The sequence below is a fragment of the Hippoglossus hippoglossus genome, chromosome 14 (genome assembly GCF_009819705.1).
Source record: "Hippoglossus hippoglossus isolate fHipHip1 chromosome 14, fHipHip1.pri, whole genome shotgun sequence".
NCBI classification, from domain to species: domain Eukaryota; kingdom Metazoa; phylum Chordata; class Actinopteri; order Pleuronectiformes; family Pleuronectidae; genus Hippoglossus; species Hippoglossus hippoglossus.
In genome coordinates this window covers 13,625,238-13,648,367 of record NC_047164.1, presented here as the reverse complement: position 1 = coordinate 13,648,367, position 23,130 = coordinate 13,625,238, and the positions used below count along the sequence as shown (strand labels likewise).

At 41.3% G+C, this 23,130-nt stretch overlaps 3 protein-coding genes across 3 annotated transcripts; 1 reads left to right on the top strand and 2 right to left on the bottom strand.

The window, feature by feature from the left end:
• Positions 1-47: 47 nt before the first annotated feature.
• Positions 48-9,250, bottom strand: kif20a (kinesin family member 20A). The gene is made up of 19 exons (XM_034607610.1): positions 9,007-9,250; positions 7,509-7,682; positions 7,222-7,344; positions 6,958-7,077; positions 6,549-6,687; positions 6,276-6,451; positions 5,740-5,839; positions 4,774-4,986; positions 4,383-4,494; positions 4,215-4,289; positions 3,604-3,747; positions 3,339-3,507; positions 3,087-3,239; positions 2,680-2,819; positions 2,354-2,456; positions 1,989-2,178; positions 1,809-1,900; positions 1,577-1,714; positions 48-876 (listed from the first exon to the last, which is right to left on the bottom strand). The coding sequence occupies exons 2-19, from the start codon at positions 7,674-7,676 to the stop codon at positions 499-501; spliced, it is 2,733 nt and encodes a 910-aa protein (XP_034463501.1). The 5' UTR covers positions 7,677-7,682; positions 9,007-9,250; the 3' UTR covers positions 48-498.
• Positions 9,251-9,716: 466 nt separating this feature from the next.
• On the bottom strand, positions 9,717-14,318 carry zgc:175280 (cationic amino acid transporter 2 family protein). The gene is made up of 11 exons (XM_034607611.1): positions 13,949-14,318; positions 13,611-13,766; positions 13,278-13,434; positions 12,942-13,075; positions 12,442-12,664; positions 12,101-12,237; positions 11,518-11,620; positions 10,799-10,932; positions 10,535-10,701; positions 10,074-10,182; positions 9,717-9,965 (listed from the first exon to the last, which is right to left on the bottom strand). Exons 1-11 carry the CDS (start codon positions 14,316-14,318, stop codon positions 9,826-9,828), a joined length of 1,830 nt encoding a protein of 609 aa, XP_034463502.1. The 3' UTR covers positions 9,717-9,825.
• Positions 12,113-23,021, top strand: casr (calcium-sensing receptor). Its single transcript, XM_034607609.1, has 8 exons — positions 12,113-12,302; positions 17,330-17,564; positions 18,606-18,925; positions 19,011-19,317; positions 19,803-20,636; positions 20,729-20,959; positions 21,464-21,587; positions 21,699-23,021. Exons 3-8 carry the CDS (start codon positions 18,741-18,743, stop codon positions 22,820-22,822), a joined length of 2,805 nt encoding a protein of 934 aa, XP_034463500.1. The 5' UTR covers positions 12,113-12,302; positions 17,330-17,564; positions 18,606-18,740; the 3' UTR covers positions 22,823-23,021.
• The last annotated feature ends 109 nt before the right edge of the window (positions 23,022-23,130 follow it).

Genomic DNA, 23,130 nt, shown 5'->3' with positions numbered 1-23,130 from the left:
TAGTGTAAATAAATCTCACAGCTATGCAAAGACTTGTTTTTTTTTTCTTGTAGACAGAAACACTGCAGTGAGTTAAAAGTAGATTTGAATACAGTGAAAAATTCAAATTAAAACTGTCAGGGAACAAATTCTTGGACAAATTGTTTTTCCCCTGACTAATAAATTATGCTATCTAATTTTATTGTGAAAACTGAAAGATACTCATAGTAAAGGCATGAGGAGGAATTTCAGGGGTAGCGACAAATTCCACCAATGTTCTATCACCATACAATCCACAATTATCACACTGCTCACGAAAAACCTCCATTGCCTCGGTACTCTACTGCAACCTTACTTAAAGCACTGGCATGAACATTATAACTGTATTTGGCATAACTGAGTTAACTGCACTGCAAAGTGAGTATATATAAAAACAATATAAAACTACTATAAAGTTACCAGCATGTATGACTTGCATAATATAAAAAAAATATGATTTCCTCTGAGCCTTTAGTAAGCTCAGTACTTCCCCCTGAGACTACGAGGGGTGGGGACCGGGCTGGGAGGTGGCGACTGCTGACGAGACCGCAAGATCCGCGAGTAGGGGGTGACGTTTCCCTCCCCAACAGCACGAGTGTTGTATTTACGTGTTGGGGTGCGTGTCGGGAACAGGGACTGGAAAAATGGTCGTTTCTGTGGAGCCCGGTTCTCAGCATTAAACACTGCAGTGGCCCCACAGCCCTTCCTCGTACAGGATCCCTCTGCAGTGGAGGGAGAAAAGCCACACGGGGGCATCTGGGGCTGGATTGTGTGAATCTGGGCCAGGGTGTCCGCCTTCCGCCTCAAGTCGGCTTTGACCAGCGTCAGGCCGTTCTGCAGCTCCGCCATGATGTGGTCCTAAGAAGGAGTCAGTGAAAAGTGTTAGACGAGGCCACAGAGGAGGAGGTGGAGGTGAAGGGTAAGGCTGGAGGTGAGGTGACAGCGAGTGAGGCATAACGCAGCTCTTGAACATGCTTTTGCAGTTTTCACCTGGTGCAGATGTTATGAATCCTAATTTAGTTTAAAAGCTGGCTGTGCATCACGATTGTTAATGAAGAGAGGAGAGGGAGAGAAAAACAAAGTATTTCAAATTGAGAGTTGCACTTCAAGAAGAGGCCCCTTAAATATTACTTTGAATTACAGGTTATCTAAAGAGAGCATCCATGATCAGAATCAACGGAAGGAGAAATGTAATTATTGTCCAAACTGCGCTAAGGGAAACTTACATGCTGTCGTTACAGGGACAACAGTATGTTGGGTTCAGCGCAGCTTCACCTACTTTTACTTTATGTTTGAGGTAAAAAGAAAGATTTTTAAGAATTACAATATGAGACTGGTCTTATTACACTAAAATGATAAGTGAAACATTTTATTGGATTATTAAGTTTAAGCTTGGTGTAATTTAAAGTGTCACCAACAAAATAATGAATCTCAGTTTAAGAGCTTCATTGTTTAAGTTAATGATTTTTTCCTCCCACACAGAACACCCTATTCAATTTGCTTATATAATAGCAGAAATAACAATATACAGTATTGTACCATGCATGTGTGGTTTTACCTGTTTGGCGAGGGTCTCCTCTGCAACATTTAACATCTGACGCAGCCGCTCCCCCCCTGTGTTGCGACAGCAGGCTCGTTCAGCAGACTGGAGGTCCATCCCCAGCCTCTGCAAATTCAGACGCAGCTGACGCAGGTTCTGTTGGGAAAGAGTCAGAATTTTCAGACTCTATAAAAAAAGGTGTAGACTCCCATGGAGCAAAACAAAAACTGCATCTGTGTTGGTGACTGACCCGCTGACCCTCCTCGAGCTTGCGGTCAGCGGCACTGGTGAGGGTCCCTGATGAGCCCGGCACTTCCAGCTGCATCTTAAGCTTTGTCAACTCTGCATCAGCAAACAGAACAAGACAGTGAATTACCATCACCACTTAACACCAACACATAATCCGAGCAGACTTCCAGCAACAATCTACCTTGCGTCTTGGTGAACAGCTCAGTGCGGCACTGGTTGAGGTCGGCCTGCAGCTTGCCAGGTTCTGTCTGAGTGGTGAGGCGCCGAGAACGCCGAGGCCCGTCTTCCTCTGGCACCAGCATGGACACTGATCCACTTTCCCTGTATTTTTCAAGGGCCTCAGACAAAGCTTCAATGGCCTGGTCACGCTCCTGAGAGAAACGATTCAAAGAAAAACTTATAGCACATACATCTTACTGCACAGATACACTATTAGAAATAATGCATTCAGGAAATATTTCAGTAAAGTTAAGTGCAGATTTTACAGATTGTGTGAATCGATAACACTGACGGAAACTGAAATGAGCTCATGACGAAGTCTCTCACCTGCAGCTCCTCACTGTAGAATTTCTTCAAATGCTTCTGCAGGTTAGTGATCTTGTCCTCGTACCGCTCTTCCATTAGAGCCCTTTCTGCCGCCAAGGTCTCACTATAAAGATAAAAAGACATCAAGACTTAATATCTGTATTCATCTCAAAGTTTTCTAATCATCTGAATGTTACAATTTCCTGTAGAGTGGATTTTCTTTTTTTTTTTTTTTAAATCACATGAATTTCAAGTTTCATAATGAAAACATTGTTAGAAATAGTTATTAAAAATGCACCCTGAAAACAGAAAGTGATGGGGGGTTGTACCCTAACATGCTCACTCACCTGAAGCCGTCCTGCATCCCAGTGATGACCTCCATCATCTCAGAGACCACCTGCTCCCTCACATTTGCTTCAAGAGCCTCTTTCTCCTCCCGCTGGCGATGCACCTCTCTCTTCAGAACATCAATGGCCTGAAGTAAGGCCTAAATAAGGTAGAGTCAGCCGTTAGAAACAGTGCCCACGTCCTAAAAAAGTGCCGTCTACACATTCACTGTGTTATTTCTCGTTTTAGTTGATCTTAAAGGCATCATGTAGGTGGTCATTGAAATACACAGAACTGTTAAAAACCTTAACTGCAATATCTTGATTATTTTGATAATTAACATGTATTGCAAAGAAAATCGGTTTTATAAAGCGGTTGTGGGGATAGTACATATTTAGCTCTCTTGTACAATGACAGAGGATGTTACCTCAGTATTTAACATGGTGATATCTCCATCTTCAGCATCACTCTCATCCTCGTCCTCGTCCAGCACCGTGCTGTCGTTACCATGTCCTGTTGGCTCGCGCAGCAGAGACAGGATGTAGGCCACTCTGGTCTTTGTGGATGGGCCATGAACCAGCTGAAATTATATTTAAGGTACATTTTGTCTTATTGCTAACTCTGTCGTCAAAAAAAAAAAAAAGATCACAGAAGTTAGATGTACAAGAGGGTTTCCTACTTGGGTAGCGATGGCCGAGAATTTGAGGGCTTGGAGGGTCTCGTCGTAGATGGAGGCACATGGGTTGATGTTGACCACCATGCTGGAGCTTCCTCGGCCACAGAAGAAACCCTGCAGCACCCGGGTCAGTTTGCTGTCCCTGAAGGGCACCACTTGAGGAGGCCGTGATCTGTGTAGGCAGTAGCATGATACATTTTTCTCAAACAGCTCAAGATGTACTACAGCAACACCACAGAACTTTTACAAGTCACGGTCAAGCACGTACTTGTTGTTCTGGTTGTTCCTCAGAGCAGCAATACAGCGTCCCAGTGTTAAAAGGGAGGTGTTGATGTTGTTGGCCTCCTTCATCCTCTCTCCGTTACGCTGCTCCTTACAGCGTTCAGACCCAGCCAGATCGCACACGGTCAGTCTAAAGAGGAGACAGAGCCCTGTTTAATCATCTTTATAGACCTCAATTGAAATCAGGATTTCTGCAGGGTTCACAAATTCAATACTTGTAGACATTGTAAGACCACATAGAAAGCTATTTAAGAATTTAATAAAAACAGTGATAAGACCTGTAATTATTTATTTCACAAGTCTATGAATGTCGGCTTTGTCAGTGCTGCAATAATTAATAATGGTGAATTTGACACATAAGTACATACAATAGTAAGAGTGCTATATTTTTTTGGACGCTGGGGACATAAAAACATTTCTATAACTAATGATAGCCCCTGTGGCAGGCTAGAATACTTAAAGTGTTTTGACTTGGATTTTTATTTATTTATTTGAGGGTCTACTTCTGAAGGAGGCTAAAAATCTATTATTTCTAATATCTGCAAATACCTTGTTAAATGAAAGTATAATTGAATAAGTAAAAATAGGGCAACATACTCGCTGATGTGCATGGTCTGGCCTGAAATGGCCTCCGGGCGGATGTGCAGGACACGGATGGAGAAGATGCTGTGGCTGTGAAGGTGATAAATTTAGGATTAGAGATTGAACCAGTCTGACAAAATGAATCAAAATAATGTTTTTTGGGCAACTGTTAACACAATGTACCTGCGGCTGGAGTTTTGGTTTAGGTGAGTGCTGGCGAAGCTCTGGTTGCGACGTCCGGCCCTCAGAATCCTCCACGCCTCCTCGGCACTGCGGACCTGGATCCAGGAGAGATCTGACATAACAAGAAGGGAAAAAAATGTCAAAACCCTAACCCATGAAAAGTCAAAGTTACAAGAAAGCAAACATACTAACATCATACAAAAGAAGTATTTGAGATTAGATAGATTATTTAATCTATTCCATGGTTTTGTTTAACATTTCTTGCTTGTGTAACATATCTCAGATGAAAGAAGTTGCATAATGGGTTTGAGCTTCACCAGGTTTAATCTGATATATACTAGAGTAACTCCATTTAAAGTACATATCTTTCAGGTGAATGAGTCAGCGTTACCTTTCACATAAGGGTTGCCCTGCTTGTCGTCACTGAGCCGCAGTGTGGCTCTCTTTTTGGGCTGCATGGAGGGCGACACATCCAGCAGATCGTAGAGGAACTCATTGTAGATCTCATAGAAGGAAACCCAAATAGAGAAATGCATGCCTTCCTCCAGGTCGTCCCCTCCAGAGTGTGAAAGGCTGTCGGGCTCCAGACAAACACTGTCTGTGTCTGCAGAGAGTCAAAGATCCGTTTTACAGAGACAGCAAAACATAATAAAAACAATGAACTGTCCACAGCTTCAAAATGTAAATGCTTTCAGGATCTGACCTGAAAGTATCAGTACATGAATGCACACATAACCTGTTGGCTAAATGTTATTTTTAATTATCTAATGTTTGTTTAATCTAGTTAACTATGTGTGACCCAGTCTTCTCACATACATAACATATCGCAGAAACGACAGAAAAACTACGAGCTTGGTGGCTGAAATCTGCTTTTCTCTATCTGAATGTGTTGGACTTTCACTGCCTGTTTCCACGGATGGCTTGTGACCCCGTCCTTGCATGCAGAAGATGTGTTGCACTTGTGTGAGTCTATTGTCAACATAGACTCTACTACAGTGTAACCACCCTTTTAAACATTTAGTTCTCCCTGCCAGTATCACTGAGCCTGTGTGTGTTCCATGGTGCTGCAGCGTGTGAAAGCTGCCCTCACCCTGAACACAGGCTCGGAAAAAGAGATATTTCATCCTTTAAATCTTCCTAACAATGATAAAAGGGTAATTTGGCAAATCCATAGCAGTGTATCTATACCACACTCTCCAAAAAATTTTGGGGGTCCATTTAGTACCTGGTTTTAGTGCCCACCCCTATTCATCTGGATCAGTTGCTGGTTTATAATGTGCATTTAAATTCATTCTAAATTTTACTTGGATGTGAATTTGAGGTCTGTTCAACACAATACTCCACACTTCCTCCTCACCTTCCAGCAAGCTGGCCATGTGACTAGTAGAGGAGACGCCTCCGAGGCCGCTGTCCCCGTTTGTCGTGGTACCAACTCGACGAGAAATGAAACTCTCATCCTGAAACACACAAGGGGAGAACATCAGCTCCTATCTGTGAAAAAAGATACTGATCTCCTTAATGATATCCAACTGTTAGAGTGACACATGAGATCTCACTCTGACAGAAAGATAAATCTCTCTACACTTGGATAAATAATATACTTGTTTTGTTGTTTTAAGGCTTAAACCAATCAAAACTGAGCCCACTGCACTTTAGTTGACATTGAATTGGAAGGAATTTCTTTTCTATGCCAAAGATCATGATGATTTGTTGAAATTTAAACTTTGCAATAAGAGTCAATGCAAGGATTATGGGACAGAAATATACAAAAGTACATTACTAACACATATCTGTCATAAAGCTACAGACACTGTCTCTGACACATTGTAACAACAAGGAAGTTCCATGTTTCGTTTCATATCATAGGAACCATTAACCGTTTCTTCAGTTTACCTCTTTGAGCAGAGAGTTTCTGCGGATTTCCTCCACCCTGACCTCACTGGGTTCCAGCTGTTTCACATCCTGATACATGACAGGCTTCAGGTCCATGGCACCGTAGAGGCGACCCTGCAGTTTCCTGAAGAGAGACGCTAAAGCTCGGGGCAGGAGGCCTGACTCTCGACCACTGCCTGTAAGTCAAAGTACAAACAAACATGTTTTATAGAGCTGTAAACACTAACACTGTTACCAAACCTGGGCTTTATTAGTAAAATAATAACATCTTACCCTGAATGGTGTACGTCTTTCCAGAATTGGTGACACCATAAGTGTAGAGGAGTCTGTTTTCTCCCTGAAGCACGTCTTTCACCATCTTCTTCATCGTGCTCTCATAAAACTGCTGCTGTGTGGTCTCTGCTCCAGAGATCTATGAAAGAGGGATAGTATTTTTTTTAAATGTGGTCTATTAAATTGGACATGGACATTACACAGGCGTTCTCCTAGATAATTACTGACATTGGTTGCTATTCAAACTCATAAGCCCATATTTATCCATCAATGTTTTCAGTGCCATTAATGAAAAACCTCCCACCAGCACCACTATTTCTCTCCTCTTTTAAAAAAAAACAAAATCAGTATAATTTCGGATCAACAGCAGGTGTTATGTGCATTATATAAACACAGAGCACAGCTGTACCTTAGAGAAACTGAACTTGTGCATGCTCTGGGTGATGCCCCTCTCTGCAGTCCTCATGTTCTGAGACTCTTTTGGAGCTTTGAGCAGCAGAGTCTCTTCATCCTGGACAGCCACACAACCCTGAAATGAAGAGTGAACATTGATGAGCACAGCGAACCATACCATAACCAATGGATGTACTTTATTCACAAAAAGCTATAAGTATATCATTTACTACACATGCAGTATAACTGCAGTTATTGTGTGACTGTAAAAAAGTCTCACCTGTTCTTCTCCCCTCTCTCTCTCCATCTCAGTTAGAGGTCGAATGCGCAGATACACCTTCACCCTGTCTGCATTTCCTTCACCACTTCCTTGTCTCACCAATCCAGATTTCACTGATAGTTTCTGGACAGACAGATTTAAGACATTAAATGGCAGTTTTCTAACATGGATTTTTTGATGTGCTCATTCATTGAGCACATCAAAAAACGTGAAATGTAAACAAACCTTCTTTTTTTTTTAAATGAAAACTTCACTGGGTACATTGCAGAGACAGAGTCTTCACTCACCGGCTCTAAAATGGACGGCCGGGGATCAAGGCCAGGGGAAATCACAGAGAGCTCTGGAAGACGTGGTCGTGCCAGGCCCCCAAACTCTGCTGCCGTCGACTCGAACACAGCCACTTCCTCCTCCTCATCGAAGGGGTACACGCACGGGGACGACAAAGACAGTGCCATGCTTACCTGTTGCAAGAAAACAGAACATTAGTAAGACAGTAATCACAACACACAGTGCATTTGGAAAGTATTCAGACCACCTTCACATTTTTACATCTGCCAAGGAGGTTATGTTTTCACTCCTGTCTGTCTGTGGGTTTGTTTGTTGTCAGCAAGATTACACAGACGCAAATGGATGGAGTTTCATGAAACTTAGTCTTTAATTTTTTTTTTCACTTTCATTACCATTGAGAGAATCTGGCATATTCTGGGAAGTGATATCTAAGAGTGTATGAAAGCTGTTACAGCTTTTTGAATACAAGGTGACCTTGGCGGAGGCATTAACTCTACAGAGTACCACTCTCTTTCACATTATTATTATGTTGCAGCCTTCTGCTGAAATCAAAAGAAGCTTTTCCCTATCAATTAACACTCAATACACCATTAGAGTGAGTGGAAACAGAATTGTAGAAAGCCTTGTGAATTCATTAAATAGAAAAGACTTCAATGTTAACTGATTGGGGACAGTAGAAACTTCTTGAAGAACATAAACGTTAAAAAAAAGTAGTATCATGACTTTTTCCCTCCAGACATGAAGTTTGTCCTTCTTTTGTTTACCTTGCTAAAGGTGAACTGGTTTTTTTTGTTGTCTTTATGGAAAACGTCCCTCCCACCCCCACACAGGAGGAGCTCGGCCAGAGTCACGTCTGTTAGCAAGGTCTTTCTGAAAGCTCTATCGAAACTGTTGTTACACAGGAGAGAATGAAAAACACGTGTCATCCAAAATAACCTTCGAATGATAAGTGTGTGTGTGTTAAGTGTTTAACTCCAATAGTCTTCAGGCAGCACCTCGCTGGAGGGGAGGATCAGTGAGAGTTAGGGGTGTGCCATGACACGAGCTGAGGAAACACACAGAAGCCCTTGTTTTCCTTTCCGAGTACCTGCTCGAGCAGTTCTTCAGGAAAATAGTTTCGCGGGTCTCTAGCCTGTCGTGGCAGTTTTTTTTTTAAAGCTTTGCTGCATTTGAATCTCAGAATCGAAATAAACAGAAACATTGATGAAACTGAGGCAAAGAGTTTAACTTTAGATGCAGCCGCGTGTATGCGTGCAGGCTAACTTCCTCTCAGCTACTGGACACGTATGATGAAAAGAGGAGTCACACGTTTCAACGTTAGACTAAGAGCGTGAACACGTTAAATAAAAGGTCGTGAATGAACCAACACGAGAAGCTGTAGCCAAACCAAACTAAACACTGACAGAATAAAAGCACTGTATGTTGTTATTATACAGCTTTATTGCAGCTAACAGCTTTATTGTTGTTTAGCCTGTAGCAAAGGTGGATTCCACTTACCTCGAAGCCTTCAAAGAGCGAGGAGCGCCTGGTTTCCTGTTTCTAAATGTTCCTAAGTTAGCGGAAGAGAAGAAACAGTGTTGAACTGAATCCGTCCCTGTGAATCGGATCCTGCACTGAGCGTGAGTTGGAGTCTCAGCTGAGCTTCACCCGACTGAGTTTGGTTTTTTGAACAATGCGCTTCCCCTGCAGGGCAAGTCGTCGATTGGCTAGAGCTCCGCGCTCTCTGCCTCCCTGATTGGCTGACCCGGGTTCACACGGTGCGCTATTTAAACTGCGCCCTCCTCAAACCAGGACGCCCCTCGTGAGTTCCTATCACGTGTTGGACATGAATCTGGCATTTTATCAGAACGTGTCACATCGTGTGGAGGTAAAAATGTGTTACCGAGGTTCTCACAAGGGGGAAGAAAGAAAGATGGAAGTAGGAGCAGATGAGACTCTCTTTTCATGTTTATTCAACGTACATATTCCTAAAAGAATAATACAAATACAACATCAGTTGGCTATAAACTAGCATACATTTATGAAAACATTGAAACAGCTACACATACATATATGTGAAGTACTGTGAGTACCGTGTATAAAGGGAATGCAGGTGCCATAACAAAACACATTTTTATTTACAGCGTTTAACATCAAACCTGCAAAATGTTTTATTTTGGAACTTATACAATGTCTTTATTTATTTATTTATTCTAAAAGACTTGAGTAAATGTTTTCTATATATTTAATCTCACAGGTAACAGAAACAACATAGAGGTCAGAGGTCATGACTGAAATGCTTCCTTGTGCCCAGTGAATATTCTCATCAACCACGGTTTAGCCATTGTAATCTTGTCCAGGTTCGTTTGGCACTGTATTAGTGGTGATGCTGTGAAATTGGACTTGATTGGGGGAATGTTGAAGCCTTTCTTTCTGCACACTGTGCCGAACCCCATAACAAAAGTAGATGATTAAACCTGTTGAAAGAAAAGACACACCACACATGGTCAGGCCCGTGTTATTTGATGTTGTTACACATTTTGTGACAATGAAACGTGCGTTTTGTAGAGATATTGTTCACATACCTATTGCCATCCACACTGCATAGCGGATCCATGTGTCCGATCCAAGCTGAGCCATAAGGTAGACATTGACAATGGTGCTGAATATAGGAAGCAATGGCACAAATGGAACCTATGCATAAGAAAAAGGAGAAATTAAAAAAATTAAATTAAATTAAATATATAGTCAAATTCCCTGTTTAAACTTTAATGTTGCAAGAAACACATTGAAGTCCCAGCAATATTTCAAACTGATTAGCAGAAAATCACTGTTTGCTCGATGCATTTTTAATGGTTACTATCAGTAGCTCTAAGCTCAATGGCAAAGACAATGCAATGCCTTTGTCTGTTGTTGGCATGTAGGGCCATGGGCCATAGGCTCAATCAGATCTGTGTTGCTTAGTTCAGCGATAGACAGTGACTTAACAAACATTTATTTATAAAAAAATCTTTGAGATTGCCACTTTAAGATAGATGAGATGTACCATGAAAGCAGCTTTTGTTGAACTTTGTGGTTGTCTCCAGATGATCAAGATAATGAGTAGCAGAATCAGTACGATCACAGAGACGCAGAGTAAACTCCACCACTCCAGGGCCTGCAGGGAGTCTACAGCTCCAGATATGAGGAGGCTCAGGATGATAGCTAAAAAGACTGGAGAGATCAATGTAAGTTCCAATTACTATTTCCGATGGAAGTCATCTATATGTAAAAAAAATATTAAAGGATGACAGGAAGAAGAATCACTAACCAGTAAAAACAGCTAGAACAGAGACATTTTTTGACGTCCGTAAAGTTGGTTGTGAGGGAGGACTGAAGACTTCATGAATGGTAAAAGGATCTGGTTCGCTGCGTCCGGAATTTTCACTGAGGTCTGCTTGGTATCTGCAAAGTGAGGAAATGTCAATAAATGTACCCAGGCAATGGGTTAATATAGCATTCTCTCTATACACAAAATATAACTGTGATTTAAACAAGGAGTTTATTCTTGTGTGAACACAAGTTTATGTCAACCACGTGTAATATTAATGTTTCTAACACACCAGGCCAATGACATGTTGTTTTATAATGATTTGCAAATATCGCTCACTGAAACTGATAATTACTCCACAGTATCAGCAAGCTGTTATAGTGATGAGCTCACTACTGGGGCCAATTACCAGTATATTTTGACAATAGCACTGTTTTTATAATCTTTCAACCTTGAAAATGTGTTTTGATTATTTTTCCAGGTAAAGGGGACTCTCTTTAATTTCATCGCCAAGATTATCATAACCACCCACTCAAATACTTGTAAGACTGTTAACAGGCATTAAGTTCCACACAAACCACAGCATTCTCTATTGTTGATATGGTTTTGCTGTATAGCTTGCCACACTCCTCATTAGACACATCACTAACAAATTTCAGAGTATAGCTATTTAGATTACAGTAATAATATCCGACATGTTTTATTATGATGACTCATACCTTAATATGAGGATACATATGGCAACAAGTGTGTAGGCGAAGAGGGTTCCAATCGACATCATGTCAACCAGTGACTTCAGGTCAAACACCAATGCCATGATAGCTGAAAAGACATTAATAATAATAACAATAAGAAGAAGAAGAAGAAGCATTTACATAATATCATCTGACACTCATTCCAATTAACTGTATTTCAACTATAGCTTAGTCCAGGTGTTGGTCTCAAAGTTCATGTGCCTCTACAGTTGTTTTGGACACGGCTGACCTGTCACTACAGGGCTCACAGAGAAAGTGTATTTACAGTCAAAGGCAGACTGTGCGCTTGAACTCATCAGCTATGGAACAGTTTGTGCAGATTAACTCTGCTCTGTACTATACAGCTAGAAAAGGAAAACATTAACCTTTTGCCAAATATTGTCCCTCCTCTAAATAAATACATTTAGCTGTTTAGAATCCGTGTAGTGTGTGTGTTGAGCAATGAGCGTGAGGATGAACAATTAGGTTCAAAACAGGAAGGGATTTGTTAAAAGAAACACAGAGAAAAGACAGTTCATTACTGTGATGTATATTGTGTGAAGTTTACCTGCTGCAACCCCTGACACCAGGGTTGCTATGACAGGACTTTGTCTGTCACTGAGTTTGCTGAGCGGTGTGAAGAGAAGTCCATCCCTGGCCATGGCAAAGATAACGCGAGGCATCGGGAACATTGATCCGAGAAGGCTGCGAGGAATAAACTCAGATAACTCCATCAACGACAACTGGGATTGCTGTGATCTTCCTTTACTGTGAGTATTCTACATGTCAGCCAACAATAATGTACTTCTACCAATTCACTAACTGGACAGTGTCAAATTGAATACATATTTTTTGAATTTGATCAGTGGAACAGAATCTGGTTTGTGAAAGACCCAGTGTGCTTCATACCTGGTTGACAGTGCACAGAGGGATCCCACAGCCACTGCGTACTTCGCAGGGCCCCAACCGATGTATGTAAAGGCTGCAGGCAGTGGGCTGTGAACACTGAGCAAATAGTAGGGCATCATGAGAGTCAGGGCAGCAGACACACCGAAATAGGCCAAGAAGCAGATGAGGAGAGATGCCACGATGCCAAGAGGGATCGACTTCTGTGGGTTTTTAACCTCCTCACCTATAGAAAAACCCATTTAGTTATACATATTGAAGTTATACACATGTTTTGCCTGCACTTGCATGTACAGTGTGTGTGTAAGTGTGGTCCAACAAAGTAAATACTGCTCATGTGTAAAAGGTCTTTATCTATACTACATTTCATTTTCAGCATTTTTGTTACGTGCACCAAAACAACAGGATTATATTTGACATGTTTCTGTCTCAATTATGTACCACGTGAGTATACGTCTGAAATTCATTCTGATTATGTAACAGCGGAACCTCTTTGAACTTACTTGTTGTGGCAATACAATCAAATCCAACGAATGCATAAAAGCAAGTGGCCGCACCCGCTAATGTACCCTCAAAGCCGAAAGGGAGAAATCCCCCACTGCCATATCTGGAGGTATCATTCAGTGACGTGTGGTTTCTGCAGAGAACATATAATAATATTTTACAAACTAATTGGTATTTAAATATTTGAAACCCATATTTAGTCAGTTTAATATTTAACACTAACAGCCTGTAAACTATGTTTTACCAAACACGGCAAAGTAAAAGGTAGGAATTTAATTTTAATTTGTTTCTGTGGTCTGCAGGTGAAGCACGTTTTTCATATTAATGATACTTACTCATATGCACTTATGATAGTGTCTTCAGTGATGTACCAGTTGTTGATGTCACCCTTAATGAAACCAGAGGTGATAACAAACAGCAGCACCAGGACGTTAACCGCAGTAAAAACCTTATTCACTGTGGCCGACTCCTTCGCACCAAATGCAAGAATCCCTACAAAGAAAGCACACAAATATAAAGTCAGACGTGTATTTGAACATCATGAAATTTCACTCATCAAAAATACAATAAAATATTAAAAATGCATCAACAATAATTTCCCCCTCTTTATTTTAGACATTGAAATAACAAAGAAAAATTACAACAAAAAATTTGATAATGAAACTCGCCTGCCAGGAGCATTATGAGAGCAGCTGCAAAGAAGTCTGGGTAAGGAGCTAATCCAGGTAAACCCATCGCAGCCTGTTTGCCCAGAGAGTTGGCGATGACATTTCCAATGAGGTCATCGAAGGTCCCACTCCATGCCCTGGCTACACTCGATGTCCCTAATAAACAGTGAATGAGGAGGAGACACAAAATGGGTCAATTCACATAGATATTCATAAATGATTTTCTTTATTTCAAACTTGAGACATGTCACATCAGGTGGTTTATGAGGAAAGAGAGGCTGCAGCATCTACTTAAGAGATTATTGCACACACAAATTGAAAAATCAAACAGTCTTTACCGATGACATAAGACAGCAGCAGGTTCCAGCCGGTGATAAAAGCCCAAATCTCTCCCACAGTCACATAGCTATAGAGATAGGCAGAGCCAGTCTTGGGAACACGAGCTCCAAATTCAGCATAACACAGTCCAGCAAATATTGAGGCCACTGCCGCTATCAGGAAAGAGATAATGATACTCGGCCCGGCCACGGCTCTGGCAACTTCTCCCGACAGCACATACACCCCGGCCCCAAGTGTGCTGCCGACCCCTAGAGCCACCAGGTCAAGGGTGGTCAGGCACCGGCGAAAGTTGGACTCTTCGCCCTCGGGCTCCAGAGGTTTCCTACGCGTCAGACTCTGCAGGAACAGTAGAATCTGTGCTCCAGGCATCTTGTAAAACCTCCAGATAAAACGCACAAAAATGGGATACAGCTGAGATCTGACACAAGTCAAAAGACAAATTAGAAAGTGTCAACACCCATCTCAATATTATTTTCTGGTCAAAAGAGATAAATCTCTGTTTAGAAAATGTAAGTACACACTGGCAATTTAGAAATCAAACGCTACCGTTCTCATATAAACGTTAAACATAATCCAGATGTGCATTTCATGTCACCTGTGAGCGATTTGCTGTAAAGGCATGTGCGTAAGAAACAATAAGAAATTCAAGTAAGTTGTAGCTTCATCATAGTACATTTATAACTATTCATCCTGAATTAGAACACATCAAACTTTAAGACAAACTGACCTTCTCCTACTGACTAGGTCCAAAACCAGTAGAATATTCATTCAATTTAAGAAAGTCATCATTCTTACCTTTTCAGTTGAATGCAGCCGTGTACGAGACTGTGTTTCGATGTGGCCGAGAGAACACTAAATGTGAGGATAAACCCATTCGCCGTGAACTCAACATTTTTGACACATCTTGTTACATTTCAGATGTACGTGCCATTTCTGAAAATGCCCGGATCAGAATATTTTGTTTGAGGACTGTACAAAGACTGTCAAAATATGGCATTCATTTCTTTAAGCAAATGATAAATGATGATACAATATTTTGCTTCCATTCAGCATCAAAACTTTTGTCCTCAGATACATATATATGTATATATATATATATACTGTATATACACTACCGTTCAAAAGTTTGGGGTCACTTAGAAATTTCCTTATTTTTCAAAGAAAAGCACTGTTTTTTTCAGTGAAGATAACATTAAATTAATCAGAAATACACTCTATACATTGTTAATGTGGTAAATGACTATTCTAGGTGGAAACGTCTGGTTTTTAATGAAATATCTACATAGGTGTATAGAGGCCCATTTCCAGCAACTATCACTCCAGTGTTCTAATGGTACATTGTGTTTGCTAATCGCCTTAGAAGACTAATGGATGATTAGAAAACCCTTGAAAACCCTTGTGCAATTATGTTAGCACAGCTGAAAACTGTTTTGCTGGTGAGAGAAGCTATAAAACTGGCCTTCCTTTGAGCTAGTTGAGTATCTGGAGCATCACATTTGTGGGTTCGATTATACTCTCAAAATGGCCAGAAAAAGAGAACTTTCATGTGAAACTTGCCAGTCTATTCTTGTTCTTAGAAATGAAGGCTATTCCATGCGAGAAATTGCGAAGAAACTGAAAATTTCCTACAACGGTGTCTACTACTCCCCGCAGAGAACAGCACAAACGGGCTCTAACCAGAGTAGAAAGAGAAGTGGGAGGCCCCGGTGCACAACTCAGCAAGAAGACAAGTATATTAGAGTCTCTAGTTTGAGAAATAGACGCCTCACAGGTCCTCAACTGGCAGCTCCTTTAAATGGTACCCGCAAAACGCCAGTGTCAACGTCTACAGTGAAGAGGCGACTCCGGGATGCTGGCCTTCTAGGCAGAGTGGCAAAGAAAAAGCCATATCTGAGACTGGCCAATAAAAAGAAAAGATTGATATGGGCAAAAGAACACAGACATTGGACAGAGGGAGATTGGAAAAAAGTGTTATGGACAGACGAATCAAAGTTTGAGGTGTTTGGATCACACAGAAGAACATTTGTGAGACGCAGAACAGGTGAAAAGATGCTGGAAGAGTGCCTGCCGCCATCTGTCAAGCATGGTGGAGGTAATGTGATGGTCTGGGGCTGCTTTGGTGCTGGTAAAGTGGGAGATTTGTACAAGGTAAAAGGGATTTTAAATAAGGAAGGCTATCACTCCATTTTTCAACGCCATGCCATACCCTGTGGACAGCGCTTGATTGGAGCCAATTTCCTCCTACAACAGGACAATGACCCAAAGCACACCTCCACATTATGCAAGAACTATTTAGGGAAGAAGCAGGCAGCTGGTATGCTGTCTGTAATGGAGCGGCCAGCGCAGTCACCAGATCTCAACCCCATTGAGCTGTTGTGGGAGCAGCTTGACCGTATGGTACGCAAGAAGTGCCCATCAAGCCAATCCAACTTGTGGGAGGTGCTTCAGGAAGCGTGGGGTGAAATTTCTACAGATTACCTCAACAAATTAACAGCTAGAATGCCAAAGGTCTGCAATGCTGTAATTGCTGCAAATGGAGCATTCTTTAACGAAGAACAAAATTAATATTTCAAATAAAAATCATTATTTCTAACCTTGTCAATGTCTTGACTATATTTTCTATTCATTTTGCAACTCATTTGATAAATAAAAGTGTGAGTTTTCATGGAAAACACAAAATTGTCTGGGTGACCCCAAACTTTTGAACGGTAGTGTATATATATATATAGAGAGAGAAACAGATAAATAGTTTTTAATGTCTGAAAGATGACGCCTTTGATGGTAAAGTTATCAGTGGTCCAACAGTTGCAAGTCAACATACGTGGTCACTTTTAACTGAGCACAGGATCACCTGACTTCATGAATAGTTTAGTCCTGCAGTCAGTCAAACATCTAGTTAAGTAGAAGCCCTGTGTTCAACATGGATGCAGCAGTTTGTGCTTCACGAAGTATTAAACAATATAATTGAATGAAAACAATTAGTCTGTATTTGAAATGATTTCACGTACTTACTCGAAACATCCAGTCTGAGGAGGAAGGTGCAGTGCGAGTTCTGGCTCATCTATTACAAGACATTTAAGTACACAAGCTTTCACCTCCAGCTATCGAAGTCAATATAAAGTCTGAACTTTCCCATATTTTTTTATTGGGCCTCTTGAATGTTGAATCACATATAAACACTGTAGTGATGATTGGATATTAAAAAAAACATGTATTTGAATTTCGGTTGTATTAAGTCTTTTCCTCACTTGGAAAAACTTATTCCACTGGTGAAATGAAAGTTGCATGATGGCACTTCAAAATGTGAACCTTGTTTAAGATTTAATATGAGATGAGATTAAAGTTTAGTCAGTTCCCGACTCATTCTCTTCCAACTTTAGGTTGCGATTACTTTGGTTCAGGAGTGAACTGTGGGTAGACTTCATTAACCGAAGGAAATGGACTACCCCTCTCTCGGTTAATGATTCATCTGCAGAAAGGGGAAAGCTAAAACCATTGTCCAGTAAATTCATTCATCACCCTGGAAAATTTGGGGAAAGGCTTTAAAATCAGTGCAAAGCTGCAGATTGATTTCTCGGAGTGTATCTCATTGATTAATACACGGCCAGGTACCAGGTAAGTTTGATTCTGTGTTATAGTCCATGTTTGTTGTTTTAATAGTTTAACTTTGGGAGTTAAAAATCAACGAAGAATAGTTTTAGAGAGTTCAAAAAACTCTCTAAAACTATTTAGCTATTGCAGTCATTTAAAACATTTGATGATATTACAGTCAATTTCTTTGCCGATTGTACTTTGCTAGAAATAAGTTTTTTTCTATTTTGTTCATTTGGAACAAGTGGAGATTATATAGTTTTTATTTTTATTTTTTTGTTATTTACAAAAAAGAGACAGGGGACATTGGTTTCTATAGAACATTGAATGCATAATAATATTCTACTTTACTTTTATTGGACGTTAGGGGATTTTTTTTAAAGCACAATGAGCTTTCTGTCTAAAAATAATGGCCGTATTAATTTAAAATAGATTTTATATGACTCGGCATAGAACATTCTCTTAATAATTGTTAATGGGGGCAAAGAGTGGCTCTTAAAGGCAGGTAGTTACTTCATTATCGCAGCTCTGCCCCAGCATTTTTCCAGCAGTATTAGCCAGATGCAGTGAGGCTGCGATGGCTCTTCTCCATGGTGACTGGGTTCACTGGCCACAGCGTGAGACCGAGCATTTGCAGGAAGGAGAGTCATTAGTGTGTGACTTCATTCTCGGCTGATGTAAATCCTGCGTCTATTTTGGTTTCAGGTGGATATTTCCAGCTACACAACCAGGCTGTGGCTGAGGTGTTAAACATTCAGATTCATCTCTTTTTAAGAAACATTACAAGAGAAGTCAACTCTCAACAGACTTATATACAGTAATTGAGTATTCTAGAAACAGCCTTTAGTTGTGTTGGCTCCTAACACCATTTGTCTCACCATTGTGTCGAGAGTATTGAAGTAGAGTATCAGATGCTTTTGCAAGCTGCCACGGAATAAGAATTATGTTTATTTCTTGGTGAATTATCAAGAAAATTTGAATTTCCTTTTGCACTTGTTTGTTTTATTGGGAAAATGTGGATATCTGATGTGATTGTGGCCTTTTCCCCCCTTTTCCAACTGGCAGGCATTTTCTTTTGTGCAATCATGAATAACACAAAACAGCGAAGCAAGCAGATTTGTGGGAGAAGATTATGCTGAGAAGATCTTCACTCTGCGTTTTAGACACCAATCCATTATCGATTAGAGGAGAAAAGTAAAGATGAGACTGGTTCTGCATTATCTGATACTCTTGGGGTCCAGTTATGTGATTTCCACTTACGGGCCCCATCAAAGAGCACAGATGACCGGTGATATTTTACTCGGCGGTCTTTTCCCGATACACTTTGGTGTTTCATCCAAAGACCAAGACCTCGCAGCGCGGCCGGAATCCACACAGTGTGTCAGGTAAAACACGAGACTGTTGACATAGTATTTTTGAAAACGGACTCTTTTCAACTTTTCTGAATCCACCCTTTGATGTTTTTTGCAGGTTCAATTTCCGTGGTTTCCGTTGGCTCCAGGCCATGATTTTTGCAATTGATGAGATTAACAACAGCAGCACTCTCCTGCCCAACATCAGTCTGGGCTACAGGATATTTGACACATGCAACACGGTGTCGAAGGCCCTGGAAGCTACCCTCAGTTTTGTGGCACAAAATAAGATTGACTCCCTGAATTTAGATGAATTCTGTAACTGCACTGATCACATCCCATCAACCATTGCAGTGGTGGGAGGAGCTGGGTCTGCAGTTTCCACAGCAGTTGCAAACTTACTCGGCCTATTTTATATTCCTCAGGTGAGTCACAGACCATTAATACTCTGGCTGAGTCGTGAAACTTAAATAGGAGCAAATGTACGGTGGCCAAGATGTCTCACAGAAGTGCAGTGCACTAAAGGAAAACACAAATGCCAAAGCCACAACGTGAATAAAAAAGTGACCACGCAACTATAAAAGACACACAACAGAAACACGCTACAAGAGCCTGTACTGTAACACTTAAAATAAAAAAGTATCAAATTTTAAATGATGGCCTGGTTTTCAAAAGTGACGGCAGCATTAACTAGCTCATTTTATTGTTACTATCCATTGTTGCTCACTTTTGTGGCTTTTGCAGTTGTGTTGTGGATCTTGCATTCATGTATTCCATTAATTGCGGGTGTGTGAGAGGTCTCGACCATGTCTTTTATCACAAAATGACAAAACCTTCAAGTTGATCAAGGAACAGTAATGAGAAGGACACAACAAAAACCCGGTTGATAAACTGAAATCTCTCCTCTCAGATCAGCTACGCCTCCTCAAGTCGTTTACTGAGCAACAAGAATCAGTACAAGTCCTTCATGAGAACCATTCCCACAGACGAGTACCAGGCCACAGCCATGGCAGACATCATAGAGTACTTCGAGTGGAACTGGGTCATTGCTGTGGCCTCCGATGACGACTATGGACGCCCAGGGATCGAAAAGTTCGAGAAGGAAATGGAGGAGCGAGACATCTGCATTCACCTGAATGAACTTATTTCTCAGTACTCTGAGGATCATGAAATCCAAGCTCTGGCTGACAGGATCGAGAACTCCACAGCTAAAGTCATTGTTGTGTTTGCCAGCGGCCCGGATATTGAGCCTCTAATCAAGGAGATGGTCAGGAGAAACATTACAGATCGCATTTGGTTAGCCAGCGAAGCGTGGGCCAGCTCCTCCCTTATTGCCAAACCAGAGTATCTTGATGTTGTGGCAGGAACTATTGGCTTTGCTCTGAAGGCGGGGCGTATACCAGGCTTAAGGGAGTTCTTACAACATGTCCAACCAAAGAAAGACAGTCATAATGAATTTGTCAGGGAGTTTTGGGAAGAAACCTTCAACTGTTATCTGGAGGACAGCCCGAGACTGCAAGAATGTGGCAGCACTAGTTTCAGGCCTTTGTGTACAGGTGAGGAAGACATCACAAGCGTTGAGACCCCGTACCTGGACTACACACACCTCCGAATCTCCTATAATGTATATGTTGCAGTGTATTCCATTGCACAGGCCCTGCAGGACATTCTTACCTGCACACCCGGACATGGACTTTTTGCCAACAATTCCTGTGCAGATATAAAGAAAATGGAAGCCTGGCAGGTAAAATATTGCAGGTCCCCTCAACCGCAGCTGTTAAATACCTAATTTCTTTTCATATGTGAATCATCAAAATGTGGGTTTCTGCCCCTCAGGTCCTGAAGCAGCTGAGACATTTAAACTACACCAACAGTATGGGGGAAAAGATCCACTTTGATGAGAATGACGACCTGGCGGCAAACTACATGATTATAAACTGGCACAGGTCCGCTGAAGACGGCTCTGTGGTGTTCGAGGAGGTTGGATACTACCACATGCACGCTAAGAGAGGGGCCAAACTGCTCATTGACAGGACAAAGATTCTGTGGAATGGATACGGTTCAGAGGTCAGTCAAACTATTTTTTGGTCGATGTTCTCATCAGTGCATTCCTGTGTTTCCTGTCATTGCGTGTTTGTTTTTGTATTCACCTATAGAACAATATCCTTAGAACTGTCTGCAATTTAATCAACATTGTAACCTGCAGATAAAGCAGAAGATTGTTACAAACATACATTATAACAACTTTTTAAGGCTTCCATTTTCCGTGAAAGCAACTTACACTTAAATGATCAGCAGGTTGGGGCAATAAAACAAGGTACAAACATAGAGAAATCTATCAATTGCTTCTTTATAAATGCTGGTAGACATTAGCAACCAATTACAGTCATGTTTATTTCCACCTCAGGAATGAAAGTCCAATATCTCCACCACCTCCTAAGAGAAATATTTTTTATTTTGTGTAGCCCATATTCACAAATAACAATTTTCCTCATACGGCTTAACAATCTTTGCAAGGTGTGACAACTAACTACTCTTGTGCAACCTTTCTTTCCATTTAACATCCTCTAGGTGCCATTCTCGAACTGCAGTGAGGACTGTGATCCTGGCACAAGAAAGGGCATCATAGATAGTATGCCCACATGCTGCTTTGAATGCACTGAGTGCTCAGATGGAGAGTACAGTATTCACAAAGGTATAAAGAGTTCAAACATTCATATACAAATTTGACAAAAGTTATACCTTATAGCTTCTGTCTGTAGTTTTAAGACGCACACACAAATAACGTTTTTATTTATTTATACAGATGCCAGTGTTTGCACCAAGTGTCCAAATAACTCCTGGTCCAATGGGAACCACACGTTCTGCTTCCTGAAGGAAATTGAGTTTCTCTCCTGGACGGAACCTTTCGGGATAGCGTTGACCATATGTGCGGCGCTGGGTGTTGCCTTGACAGGCTTCGTGATGGCCGTCTTTGTCAGATTCCGCAACACCCCCATAGTGAAGGCCACGAACCGAGAACTGTCCTACGTCCTCCTGTTCTCTCTCATCTGTTGCTTCTCCAGCTCCCTCATCTTCATAGGAGAGCCGCAGGATTGGATGTGCCGCTTACGCCAACCTGCCTTTGGGATCAGTTTTGTTCTCTGTATCTCGTGCATCCTTGTCAAAACAAACAGAGTCCTCTTGGTGTTTGAAGCCAAGATCCCTACAAGTCTCCATCGTAAATGGTGGGGGTTAAACCTACAGTTCCTGCTGGTGTTTCTGTGCACATTTGTCCAAGTCATGATATGTGTGGTCTGGCTGTACAACGCCCCACCTTCCAGTTACAGGAATTATGACATAGATGAGATGATTTTTATCACATGTAACGAGGGCTCTGTAATGGCTCTTGGGTTTCTTATTGGCTATACATGCCTGCTGGCCGCTATATGTTTCTTCTTTGCATTTAAATCACGGAAACTTCCAGAAAACTTCACCGAGGCTAAGTTCATCACTTTTAGTATGCTCATATTCTTTATCGTTTGGATCTCTTTCATCCCTGCCTACTTCAGTACTTACGGCAAGTTTGTTTCAGCGGTGGAGGTCATTGCCATACTGGCATCCAGCTTTGGGATGCTGGCCTGCATCTTCTTCAACAAGGTCTACATCATCCTTTTCAAACCGTCCCGGAACACCATCGAGGAGGTCCGGTGCAGCACCTCAGCCCACGCTTTCAAAGTGGCGGCAAAAGCTACTCTAAAGCATAGCACGGCTTCACGGAGAAAGTCGGGCAGCACTGTTGGATCTTCTGCCTCCACACCGTCATCGTCCATCAGCCTGAAGACCAATGGCAATGACCCAACTTCAGGAAAGCCGAGGGTGAGCTTTGGCAGTGGAACAGTTACTTTGTCCTTGAGCTTCGAGGAGTCGAGGAGGAGTTCTCTGATGTGATAGAATACGCGTGGATCTGTCAAGTTTCAGCTTCATCTGTCCCATTAATAGGGTGTTTTGTTTTGTTTTTTACACGTAAACCTTTACATCTTTCCTTTTTCCTAACATTTTGTCCGAAATATGATCATCACTCCAACTAATATACTGTACCTGAATCCTGTGTCTTGTTAATGTGTACTAAACCTGCTAGTAATATTCACAAAACGTTTTGTACAATTAAAAAAACTTTATATGATCCTCACGTTTATTCTTTTTCTTAATTATTTAGATCAATGACAGTGGACAACATAGGCTCTTTAACACAGACA